General features: G+C 41.4%; 2 protein-coding genes across 11 annotated transcripts in view; both read left to right on the top strand.

The window, feature by feature from the left end:
• Positions 1-657, top strand: part of LOC308083844 (small ribosomal subunit protein uS12m-like) — a 2076-nt gene extending 1419 nt beyond the window's left edge. The window contains exon 3 of the mRNA XM_080426249.1: positions 77-657. Coding sequence (XP_080282375.1) covers positions 77-459 — 383 coding nt within the window. The 3' untranslated portion in view covers positions 460-657. The remainder of the gene's footprint in view (positions 1-76) is intronic.
• Positions 658-1236: 579 nt separating this feature from the next.
• Positions 1237-13173, top strand: part of LOC308084801 (uncharacterized protein) — a 31542-nt gene continuing 19605 nt past the window's right edge. For 3 of the 10 annotated variants that reach the window (XM_080427689.1, XM_080427687.1, XM_080427690.1), the window contains exons 1-8: positions 1237-1251; positions 3446-3604; positions 3798-4465; positions 5751-5907; positions 6094-6806; positions 7220-7376; positions 7581-8290; positions 8572-8856. In XM_080427689.1, coding sequence (XP_080283815.1) covers positions 3508-3604; positions 3798-4465; positions 5751-5907; positions 6094-6806; positions 7220-7376; positions 7581-8290; positions 8572-8856 — 2787 coding nt within the window. In that variant the 5' untranslated portion in view covers positions 1237-1251; positions 3446-3507. Of the gene's footprint in view, positions 1252-3445; positions 3605-3797; positions 4466-4694; positions 4828-5750; positions 5908-6079; positions 6807-7219; positions 7377-7580; positions 8291-8571; positions 8857-10181; positions 10366-10480; positions 10771-12106; positions 12372-13173 lie in introns of those variants that run through there. The other 7 variants (XM_080427688.1, XM_080427691.1, XM_080427692.1 and 4 more) reach the window with 7 other exon arrangements.

The following is a 13173-nucleotide window of genomic DNA, read 5'->3' as shown; positions in this document are numbered from 1 at the left end:
GTGAAGCTATAAAAGCAAGTTTACAAAAGCTATACCACTTTCTAATTTGATACTTATGTGTTGTACATCTCTGCAGTGTCCCAGTCTTCCTCCACATGGACAGGACCATGCCTTAACAGGACAATGGCGACTCTGAACCAAATGCACCGTCAAGGGAAACCCAAATCACCACCTACACCTGTCGGTGCTACATTCAGTCGTCCTCAACTGAAGGCAGTGGTTCTGAAGACCATGATCCGGAAACCCAAGAAACCAAACTCAGCAAATCGGAAATGTGCCCGAGTTCGTCTGTCTAACGGGAAGGAAGTAGTGGTCTTCATTCCTGGAGAGGGACACAACCTACAGGAGCACAACGTGGTGCTGGTGGAGGGTGGCAGGACACAGGACCTTCCAGGTGTCAAACTGACTGTGGTCAGAGGCAAATATGACTGTGGTCATGTAGTGAAGAAAAAACAATAGTCTCCTAATGCTGAATGTGGTGGGTGTATGATGTATCATTGGGACTATTATTTAATACATTGATGATGCACATTTTATGGCATTGGTGTTTGCCAAAAAAGTTGATAATTTGTCTGTACAAACAAAACTATTGTCTGCTTACAACGCTGACTATTTATTTTAAGGGTTGAGGTGAATAAATGTCATTTTCCCCCCTCATTGCAGTCTCTTTAATATGGAGTAATCCAGAACTTAGTTGAACTAAAAACATAAGATCATGTGGACTCCAGATCCCATTGGTAACAGCGTGGCTCCATTGTAGAACTCGAAATTCATGTGGCCAGCCTGTGATTTCAGCCGTCTGATATGACTCTAATTTTGTTTTCAGCCTGATCAGAGCCCCATTGAGTTCCATAATCAAATGTGGTTTGTATGTTCTATGCCGAACCAGTAGCACTTAACCTAATTTAGTTCTGACGGCCAATGTGTGTATTTGTTCTCATGTTTTTGTTACTTAGGCTTGTCTTTCTTGACCAAAATGTTCAAATGTATTTAAAATGTACATATTGTAAGTCACTCTGGTTAAGAGCGTGTGTTAAATGCCTAAATTATAAATTGAATTGTAACTGTAGTCGCAGGTTTCCTTTCCAGAAGGTGGCATACTAGTTTCCTGTTCCAGCTCTGAGAACATATGAGAACCACTGGTGTATGGGTAGTACCTTAACCCCAACAGTGGGAGGCAGTACGCCAACGGTTTGCTAGTTACAGTATTATTTGATAGAAAACGAAGATTTAGAATGCAGCTGGAGTGAGGTGAGTTTCGAGACTCAAATAAAATGAAAATGTATATATTTGTTCAAACTTAATACGTTTACCATTTTCATGCTAAACAGTTCACGACGAGCCTCTAGGCCTCATTGCTCATACATAGTAGGCCTACCGTTGAGTTAACCTGGACGAGCGCTGAACACATTTCTCATAGCAAATTAGCATAGCTATCTTCCCTACTAGTGTAGAAGCCATGGATGTAATGCACAATGTCACTAGGTTTGGGTTATCTTGACATTAACTCCAAATATTGGCAAGATGGTAACCGGAAGAGTGGGCACCTAAACACTGGGCAGACTGGGCACCTCATTGGCTATTCTTTTAAAAAAATTAAAAAAGAATAAAAATGTATGTTTTGGAACATGGTATGAAATAATGTAAAGTAGGCATTTACATTTTAACATTGGAAATTTAAGACCTATTTGCTACAAATGTCTACAAAACCTGTGTGTGGGCCATATGGCCCACACACAGGTTTATTACAGGTTTATTACTTTCAATTATTTTTTTACATTTTGGAATAAATAGCCAATTTAACATCGAGGTGCCCACAGTGTTTAGGTGCCCAGTGCCCACTCTTACTACATACGGCAAGAAATCTTGCTCTGCACACATTAGAAAAAATAGCCGATCCACAAGTTTACAACGCCTCACACCACTTGTAGATCAGCTATTTTCGAGTGTGTGTGTGTGAGAGAGAGAGAGAGAGAGAGCGAGAGCGTTTGGCAGCCACATGCCTACCGCCTGCGTTTTGCATTATTTCTCTATGATAGAATCGATAAAAAAAACATTCTATTATTAAATAATGATTCATCTCTAAGCTTTACACTGCATAAGTAAGAAGATAGTTCTGCTGGCTGGTTTAACGGCAGCAAAGAAAATCCCATGATGGAAACCACCTCATAATCTCAATATATCGTTGGAATTTGAGATTAGCTGTGGTACATAGCGTTAGAAGGAGTTCTCCTTAACGCTATGTTACTTATCAGCCGTTAACCACTTGCCCGCACACCCCCGGTAGCGCAGCATCTCTCTAGTAAAAATAAAAAAATACACTTTCGCTACTCACCAACACAAAGACGGTTTTAAGATGTTGAAAGCCTACTGTCCTCAGTGGGAACACACGGAGCCCCTCACCTCACCTCTAAAATACACTTTTTGGCCAGAAAATAAAAGTCCACTGGATGGGAAAATGTTTTAGTTACTCCACTGCGCCCCCTACAGATCTTGTTAATAGAAAAAAATCCATTTGAGTGTTCCCACTAAAGAAAGTAGTCTTTCAACACTTTAAAACCGTCTTTGTTTTGGTGAGTAGTGAAGTGAAAGTGTTTTTTTTTTATTTAATTTTTACTAGAGACGAGAGGCTACTGGGGGTGTGCGGGCAACGGCTGTCATCATGATTTGTGTGCGTGGGTATCTCATTTTAAACAAGCTTAGTGCTTTATGAGACTTCCAGTTTAGTAGACCTTGTATTGTGAATTTGTACTTCCATGTACTGTTGTTCTCATGTCTTACTAAATAAAGTACATCAATCAATCAATCAACTCCTTCTATGGACCAGAGCTATATTGAGATTAGAGGCCTCCAGTGCTCGAGCAGGGAGCCAAGACAGAACCGATCCAAATATTACTCACTGTGGCCCAGAGGGTTGAATATGTACTCAACTAGTTTGAACCTCTATGGTTTGAACACCTGTACATGGGTGTCAGAGAATGAGCATTTACCCATTTAAATGTAATGAGTTTTTCAATAAGCATGAGAAGGTTCAGAGGGTATCCATATGCATGATCTGTTTTTGTCTTGTGATTGTAAAAAAAAAAACTATTGTTGCATATACGTATACGTATATAACTGTTTTATTTTTTGAGAGTACATGAGGAATGTGAGAACCTTGGAGTTTGGTGTGGAGGCTTAGAAGAAGCGGCCTGGGTTGATTTGCAACCACACGATCGCTGGGTTATAGGAAGATATACTACTACTATTGCTCTAAGGAAACTATGGTTTATGGAATACATTCATTTGTCACTCAATGACCACAGACTATACCTTCATTTGTTACTCAATGACCACAGAAAATGGTCACACAATGGAAATTTGTGTGATCTGTTTTTTTCTGCTTATATGATACTGTATATTTATATATTGAACAAAATGCAATTCTCTCCTGTTTCTCATGAAGCCTAGTGCTGCTAAATCAACTGCAGATCCGTCATCTGTCATCTGAGAAACCCAGTTGAGTAAATGGAGGAAGGAGAAACAGATCGTGAAGACGCTTTCAGAGAAGAGGAAGATACAGACGAGAGTACGAAGGACAGTCATATTGATAAATGTGATGAAGGTGAAGAAATATTGAGTCCAAAAAACATTCAATACTGTTGTTAAGATTCTGGGCTGTGTCTGCCGGAAACCTCTCTTACGCATTGGTTACTTTTTGCTCACTGTAAAAAATAATGATAAGTGTCTTATTAAGAACGTGAGTTTGTTTATTACAGATAATGTTTTTGACTCTGAGAATCCTTGTCCATCCGCAGAAGGTGATTTGAAGCAAGGCAACTGCAAGATGAAAGGTCCTCACCATTGTTCAGTTTGTGGGAAATCATTTACTAGAGCTTACCATGTGGAGCGCCACATTCGGGCAGCACACTCAGGGGACAGACCGTACAGCTGTCCATTCTGTGGCAAGGGATTCAAGCAGAAAGAACATGTGGTCGTCCACCAAAGAATACACACCGGGGAGAAACCTTACTCGTGCTCCGAGTGTGGAGTGCGTTATGCACAGCTAGGCTGTCTGAAGACACACCAGCTGCTGAGACATACCTCAGAGAGACCGTACCACTGCTCTATATGCAGGAGAGGCTTCATCCGAAGACGGCATTTATTAGAACATGAAAGGACACACACAGGAGAAAGACCCTACCACTGCCCTTCATGTCCCAAACGCTTTGCTACAAGGACAGGGCTGAGCGATCACCAAAAATCTCACACAAAAGAAAACCTCCACTCCTGCCCACTGTGTGACAAGATTTTCACCTCATCATCATCTTTGAAAGATCATGTGAGGAAGCACAAAGGACAGCCAGGACCCCACTCTTGCCCTCTATGCTGGGAGAGCTTCAATCGTCCCGGCTTGCTTAAGAAACACATGTGTATACACACAGGAGATGGAGATACGTTGAATCCTGAAGACAACACTAGCAAGGTGAGACATAGATCATTCATCAGTCAGTCCTTGTGCTCTTCATCATGGCTTTAAACACTGAAACGATAGGAAGATTGTTTCCATTACTGTAGAGTTTACAGATATTTGTCAAGACATCTGCGACAAAGGATCAGACTTTTCATTGTCTGTTGGTAGTATGTGTACTGTAGTTGCCTTTTGCAGAAAGACGTGGTATGCACTTGTCTATGTTGGTTGTCCTACACGGTACCAGTGTGAGGTGTGTAAGGAAAGATTCTCCACCAAGAAAGCTTTCAGAAAGCACCAAACAATCCACAAAAGGGAAGAGGAACAGAGTCACTCTCACCATGAATGGTTCACTGCCATTAGGTGGACAGGAACAGGTGAATTTACACATTTTGACAAATGCATTGACTAAATTGCATAGAACCTCTTGATTGTATTTCGTTTCTTTTTTTTTCCTAATTGTAGTAGCAGATAAGGGTGATTTTGGCTTTAGATCCACACATTTGGCTGTAGTACCAATAGCAGCAGCCAGCAGAGGTATATCCATTGGTCATTAATTAGTCAAAATAATCAACTTTGTTTGCGTTTGTTTATGAGCTGAAAGATACAAATATTTTGAGTTACAATACGGCAAGGAAACTAACATAAACCTCTAACAAAGTGTCTTTGCACGTCAGCAGTAGATATGAATCCCCCCCCCCATTTTGTAATTCTGTCAATTCCCAGAGTCCCCTCGTACTGTAGTCCCTAGTCAGTGCTGACCCCTATTTGTTGGTTTGTTAGTGAGGTTGTAGGCGACCACGTGTAATGTGAAGCCCTGCAGCAGCTTCTTCTCACCAGACAGTGTAGGTGTGAGGGCCGTGTAGCGACCCAAACTCTAGATCTATTGGCCTCTCTCTCTCTCTCTCTATATATATATATATATATATATATATATATATACCGTAATTTTCGCACTATAAGGCGCACCTGACTATAAGCCGCAGCAGCTAAATTGAATGTTTGGAACATATATAAGCCGCACTGGACTATAAGCCGCGGGTGTAAAATCCATAGATTTAGGAGGTCCCCTAGTGGCCGTTAGCTGTAAAAATCCATAGATAAGCCGCACCGTTATATAAGCCGCAGGGTCGAAAAATGGGAAAAAAGTCGCGGCTTATAGTCCGAAATTTACGGTATATATATATATATATATATATATATATATATATATATATATATATATATATATATATATATATATATGGTGTGTGTGTGTGTGTATATTAAGATTAAATGGTTCATTGTCTTTTTTTCCCAGGATGCAGATGGCCAATTCAACACCTCTGATTCCTTCACCTCAGCACCCAACTTTGGTAACCATGGTGACTCAAACAGGGGAAAAGGTTCAGTTTTGGATGAGGATATCAAAATGGAGAACGAGGAGGGTTCTGTCAGCGGTTTGATTAATTCATATGGTGAGGAAGAGAACTGGAAGCCTGTTATCATCGTTAAGTGCCAGCAAAATAGGATTGATCAAAACCATTCATAACACTGTTAAGATTTTGGGCTGAGTCTGCTGGAAACTTCTGCATTGGTTACTTTTTCTCATTGTAAAAAAATAACTATGTGTCTTATTAACAATATCAGTTTGTGTCTTACAGGAGGGGGTATTGTTTCTGACACTGAGAATCCTTGTATATCAGCAGAAGGCGATTTGCAGCAGGAAAACTGCAAAATAAAAGGTCCTCACCATTGTTCAGTTTGTAGGAAAGCATTCACTAAACGTTCGAATATGGACCGCCACATGGCAACACATTCGGGGGACAAACCGTACAGCTGTCCGTACTGTAGCAAGCGATTCACACAGAAAGCAAGCCTGGTCGTCCACCAAAGAGTGCACACCGGGGAGAGACCTTACTCGTGCTCTGAGTGTGGAGAGAGTTATGCACAGCTAGGCTGTCTGAAGAGACACCAGCTGCTGAGACATACCTCAGAGAGACCGTACCACTGTTCTGTATGCAGGAGAGGCTTCATCCAAAGACGATATTTAATACAACATGAAAGGACACACACAGGAGAAAGACCCTACTACCACTGCCCTGTATGTCCCAAACGCTTTGCTTCAACGACAGGGCTGAAGGAGCACCAAAAATCTCACACAGAGGAAAACCTCCACTCCTGCTCACTGTGTGACAAGGTTTTCTGCTCATCAACATCTTTGAAAGATCATTTGAGAAAGCACAAAGGACAGCCAGGACCCCACCCTTGCCCTCTATGCTGGAAGAGCTTTAATCGTCCAGGCTTGTTGAAGAAACACATGTGTATACACACAGGAGATGGAGATACTTTGAATCCTGAAGACAACACTAGCAAGGTGAGACATCGATCATTCATCAGTCAGTCGTTGTGCTCTTCATCATGGGTTTAAACACTGAAACAATGGGAAGATTGTTTCTTTGTTTGTTTTTTGTTAAAAGCATAAAAACTAACCATGTGTATTGATAGGTGTAAGAATGTACTTTTGCCATCAACTTTTTTTTAAATGTGTTTTTTTGTAAGGGAGGTTGGCCCATTACATGGTTTAATAGTCAACACTTTGATCTTTTAAAATATATTTTCCTGGCATAATTGAAGAATATATAAATAAATTTAATAAAGGTTTTGTCCCGATTCTCAAGAATGGTATATATATATATATATATATATATTACACACACACACACACAGTATACGTGTATATACTATAGATAGATAGATTAAATGGTGCATTGTCGTCCTTTTTTTCAGGATGCGGATGGCGAATTCAACACCTCTGATTCCTTCATCTCAGCACCCATATTTGGTAACTATGGTGACCCGAACTGGGAAAAAGGTTCAGTTTTGGATGAGGATATCAAAATGGAGAATGAGGAGGGTCCTGTCAGTGGTTTGACTTATTCATATGGTGAGGAAGAGAACTGGAAGCCTGTTTAAAATCGTTAAGTGGCAGCAAATTAGGATTTATCAAAACCATTCATATTACTAGTACTACTGTTAAGATTTTGGCCTGAGTCTGCCTGAAACCTAACTTCCATATTGGTTACTTTCTGCTCATTTAAAAAAAAGAACGATAAGTGTCTTATTAACAACGTGAGTTTGTGTCTTACAGGAGGGGGTGTTGTTTCTGACACTGAGAATCCTTGTACATCAGCAGAAGGTAATTTGAAGCAGGAAAACTGCAAAATGAAAGGTCCTCACCATTGTTCAGTTTGTGGGAAATCATTTACTAGAGCTTACCATGTGGAGCGCCACATTCGGGCAGCACACTCGGGGGACAGACCGTATAGCTGTCCATTCTGTGGCAAGCAATTCAAGCAGAAAGAACATGTGGTCGTCCACCAAAGAGTGCACACTGGGGAGAAACCTTACTCGTGCTCTGAGTGTGGAGTTAGTTATCCACAGATTGCCTGTCTGAAGAGGCACCAGCTGCTGAGACATGCCTCAGAAAGACCGTACCACTGCTCTGTATGTGGGAGAGGTTTCATCGATAAACGAAATTTAAGGCAACATGAAAGGACGCACACCGGAGAAAGACCCTACCACTGCCCTTCATGTCCCAAATGCTTTGCTTCAACGACAGTGCTGAGGGATCACCAAAAATCTCACACAGAGAAAAACCTTCACTCCTGCTCTCTCTGTGACAAAGTTTTCACATCATTGTCATCTTTGAATGATCATTTGCGCTTGCACACAGGACAGAAGTCCCACCCTTGCCCTCTGTGCTGGAAGAGCTTCAATCGTCCCGGCTTGCTGAAGAAACATATGTGTATACATACAGTAGATGGAGATACGTTGAATCCTGAAGAGAACACTAGCAAGGTGAGACATGGATCATTCATCAGTCAATCCTGGTGCTCTTCGTCATGGGTTTAAACACCGAAACAATGGGAGGATTGTTTCTTTGTTGCCATTAATGTAGAGTTTAAAGACATCTGCGATGAAGGATCAGACTTTTCATTGTCTATTGTAGTATAATATAATACTAGTATAGTATACATATTATGTATACAGTAGTTTTCTTTTACAGATAGGCATGGTATGCAGTTGTCTATATTGATTGTCCAAATGAAAGACAGTGTGGTATCTTCATATTTTTAAAGGAAACACCCAATCGAACACCTGAGAAACTGGATCAGCACAATCTCCTCCATCGGAGTGGGCTGCAGCATGTGTGTGAGATCTGTGACAGTGGTTTCACCACAAAATCCAGCCTGCAGGAACATGTGATGATGTCCCATACTGGACGGTACCAGTGTGATCTGTGCAAGGAAAGATTCTCCACCAAGAAAGCTTTCAGAAAGCACCAAACAATCCACAAAAGGGAAGGAGTCATCACAGAGTCACTCTCTATGAATGGTTCACTGCCATCAGGTGGACAGGACCAGGTGAATTTCTGCATTTTTGCCATGAATATATTTGTTTGACAAAAATGCATGATTGACTAAATTGCTTAGAAGCTTTTGATTGCAATTCCCTTGGTAATTGTGGCTTTAGTTCCACATCTGTTCGAGCTTACAATAATTGCCCAGCTCTTGTACAAGTTAGTGTTGTCACATACCAACACATTTGGCGGCAGTACCAATAGCAGTAGGGGTATCCATAATTATCCATAAATGTTTTTGGCGTTTGTTTATGTGCTAATAGAGTGACTTTGAGACGTGTTTTGACTATTTTAGATGATCAATTTCTAATCCACATAGCAAGATATCTCACAAATATTTGGAGTTACAACATGGCAAGGAAACTACACATCATCAACCTCTTTTCACTCTAAGGTTTACACTCACAGAGCGCATGTATAAATGATATGAATGCGTTGGTGAATATTTCCCCCCCAATTTTGTCATTCTGTCAATTCCCAAGTCCACTCATACTGTAGTCCCGTTTGTTAGTGAGGTTTTAGGCGACCACGTGTCACATACGAAACATGTGATGCCCCTTCAGTCCGCTTCTAACCTATATTAAAATTGGCTAATGGGAGGGTCAGCCGTCCGGCGGGCAGGCGGACCTATGATTCAGCAATAGAAGGAGTTCCCAATGCAGCTACGCCCAAATATGGAGTGTGTTGTCTAACATCAATGTGTCGTCATGGCATCTGCCACAAACAAATCAGTCAGCTCCATATATAGTACATACAGTATATACTGATGACATCAGCGATCTCCTTATATGGGCATAGAAGGGCCAAGGACTGATAGATACAGAGTTGTCCAGAGCCAAAGATCCGACCGCTATGCCCATATATGGCCATGTGCATATATGGGACCCGACCGACTTCAAACTTGGCGCACGCAGCGGCAAGGACTCGAGGGATTGCGGTTCCCGCCATCGAGTAGTTCAGATATCCAGTTGTCCAGAACCGCTGATCCAACCAATATGGGCATTTCAATATATGTGCATATACTGATGACATCAGGGCCCATATATGGGCATAAAAGGGAACAATGACTGATAGATGCATATCTCCATATATGGCTATTATAGAGACACAGGTAGACAGACAGAAACAGACATCTCCATATATGGGCGCAAAAGAGACAAAGACAGGCCTCTACTATGGATACTCTGACAAAGCCCCCAACACTATGACTCAAACCTATTGGTTGGATCGGCAGTGTGACGTAGGTACGAACTGTCGATGTTCGGGCCGCTACGTGGCCTCTAGTAATATAAATTTCATGAAGAAATTGTGCATTGTCTTTTTTTTCAGGATGCAGATGGCCAATTCAACACCTCCTTCACCTCAGCACCCAAATTTGGTAACCATGGTGACTCAAACAGGGAAAAAGGTTCCGTTTTGGATGTGGATATCAAAACGGAGAACGAGGAAGGTTGTGTCAGCGGTTTGATTAATTCAGATGGTGAGGAAGAGAGCTGGAAGCCTGTTATAATCGGTAAGTTGCAGCAAATTAGGACTAGGAGTGATGATCCTATATTCAAACTAAACTATCAGTAGCAGTATTTGTCATCCATCATTACATTTATTTACCATCTTGCCACCTTCGTCAGACCAAAATGGCTGCACGGAGAGCCAGGAAGGCAACAATGGCAAACCAAAGCACTGCTGCCCAGTGTGCGGCAGAGACTGTCAGAAGGCCTCAGCGCTGGTGAAACACCTGAGGATCCACTCAGGAGAGCGTCCCTACCAGTGTCCTACCTGTGGGAAAAACTTCACCCAGCAGGTCCACATGACTGAGCACCAGAGGATCCACACAGGGGAGAAGCCCTACACCTGCATGGTCTGTGAGAGGAGCTTCAGCTTTTCCAGTGCCCTGCGGCGACACCAGCGCCTTGTAAGGGTTTTAATTATGATTGGTTTCTGTAATAGCTTAATCTCAGTTTTGAACTTTACAAAGGATGGTACTGTTTGTATAAACCCTTACATTACGAACTTTATTGTAGTACATGCATATTTTTATCCAAAATTGCAGCACTTGGCAGGGGGGGGGGGCAGTGGCGTAACTGAGGGGTAGCAAGTGATGCGGTGCAGGGGGGCCACTAGCAGGGGGGCCCCGCCTGCACGGTTAAAAATATTTTTACAGCAAAAAAAAAGAAAAAAGTTGATTTATATTGGTCAAATAGAACCGAATTAGACCCGAATTAGACTGAATTAGACCCGAATTAGACCCGAAATTTTAAGCACGCGCGTGCGGGGTTGTGCACGCGCAGCGCGCGTGCATGTACTGGGCCTCACGTGAAAATCCCGCGGGGAGGCCCCGCGATTCTGCGTTACGCCACTGGGGGGGGGGGGGGTAAATTACCTACTGTAACATGCATTTCATCATTTTTGCTAGTACACAGTGAGAGCTCCATGGCAGAGTGCTTCACACTGCAAAATACCTTTCCACTATGGGGCAGCAGTGTATTTTAATAGGTTAAAAGTTGAGCTTCATCTTATTGAGTTAAATATTTTTACAAAGATAAGTCCAACCGTCGTCTGGAATTCTTGTGTGGCATGTGAAGACCATAATAGATTGAGTTAACTTTTGTTTTGTTTGTTTTGCAGGGACGATGTCATGGGATCACTTTAGCAAGGCAAGTTTTCAGTTTGTTAAAGTACAATGAATTGACTCATAAGTATAAGTATGAAATTATGTTTCAATTTGAAATGAAGGAATGTGTCCAGCAGCTCATAGTACCTGTCTTTAGTTCTGTTTGATTGGCAAATCTCACAGAACCAACTCTGCTTTAAATTCAATCATACTTGCTGTGTTACATTTTTCATAGGCTGATTGTCATATTAGTGTACAATTACTGTATGTATAGCAGAACACTTGTTACAGGAAGTCGGATGGAAAGAGACAATCCATATGATCAACCATTTATGAAATGGCATTTTCTGTATTGTTTCTGTATTGTGGTGCTGGTAGTGGATATTTCAATTTGTGTGACAGAAAAGGCAAGCATTAATGTGAACTGTTACGAAGGAGGTTCCCTGGAGGTGGCCTTAAACAGGGAAGGGTGTCAATGAGAAAGAGCTTAAGGATGTTTACTTGTTTTATTCTCATATTATAATCCTGTCTTCAATTATTGTCTGGTATGTTTCTTGTATATCTTTATTGATAATTAAAGGGATTCATATTTCTGGTTTGTTGTTTAAAAAGGCTATACCAGTTTCTAATTTGATCATTTAAGTGTTGTACATACAATATCTGCAGTGTCCCAGTCTTCCTCCACATGGGCGGGACCGGACCTTATCAAGATCATGGCAACCCTGAACCAAATGCACCGTCAAGGGAAACCCAAATCACCTAAACCTGTCTGTGCTACATTCGGTCGTCCTCAACTGAAAGCCCAAGAAACGAAACTGGCCAGAGTTCGTCTGTCTAACGGGAAAGAAGCAGTGGTCTTCCTTCCTGGAGAGGGACACAACCTACAGGTGCACAATGTGGTGCTGGTGGAGGGTGGCAGGACACAGGACCTTCCAGGTGTCAAACTGACTGTGGTCAGAGGCAAATATGACTGGTCATGTAGTGAAGAAAAAACAATAGTCTCCTAATGCTGAATGTGGTGGGTGTATAATGTATCATTAGGACTATTATTTAATGCATTGATGATGCCCATTTTATGGCATTGGTGTTGATAATTTCTTTCTATATAAACGAAACTATGTCTTACAACGCTGACTATTTATTTTAAGGGTTGAGGTGAAAAAATATATCCATTGTTTTCCTCATTACAGTCTCTTTAATGAACACAAGATCACGTGGACTCTAGATCCCATTGGTAACACCATGGCTCCATTGTGGATCTCGAAATTCATGTAGCCTCTGATGTCTGATGTATGCCATGTTTTTGTTACATAGGCATTCTTGGCCACGATGTTAAAGTTTACTGAGGCACTACACTCTCTCTGCATTTAATGTACCATATGGGTTTACCTTGCTAATTGTAAGTTGCTCTGGTTAAGAGCGTTTGCTAAATGCCTAAATTATACATTTAATTGTAACTAGTCACAGGATTCCAGAAGGTGGCATACCAGTTTCCTGTTCCAGTTCAGTGTCCCATACCTTCATTTAATTGGTTCAGCAGCAGGAAACACAAATTACACCTATGTGTGTTAAGCATTCAATTATCCTAAACGTAATGTGCATACATATACAGAATTTTAGCCCCTATTGGAAATACAATTTATGTTTGCTTCACACCAATATGAACTAATCCCCCTTTTTTTGTATCAAAACATAACTAATTATTCTTTA

The sequence above is a fragment of the Gymnoscopelus braueri genome (genome assembly GCF_963280865.1).
Source record: "Gymnoscopelus braueri genome assembly, chromosome: 4".
Classification (NCBI taxonomy): Eukaryota; Metazoa; Chordata; class Actinopteri; order Myctophiformes; family Myctophidae; genus Gymnoscopelus; species Gymnoscopelus braueri.
This window is presented reverse-complemented; position numbering and strand designations above follow the sequence as displayed.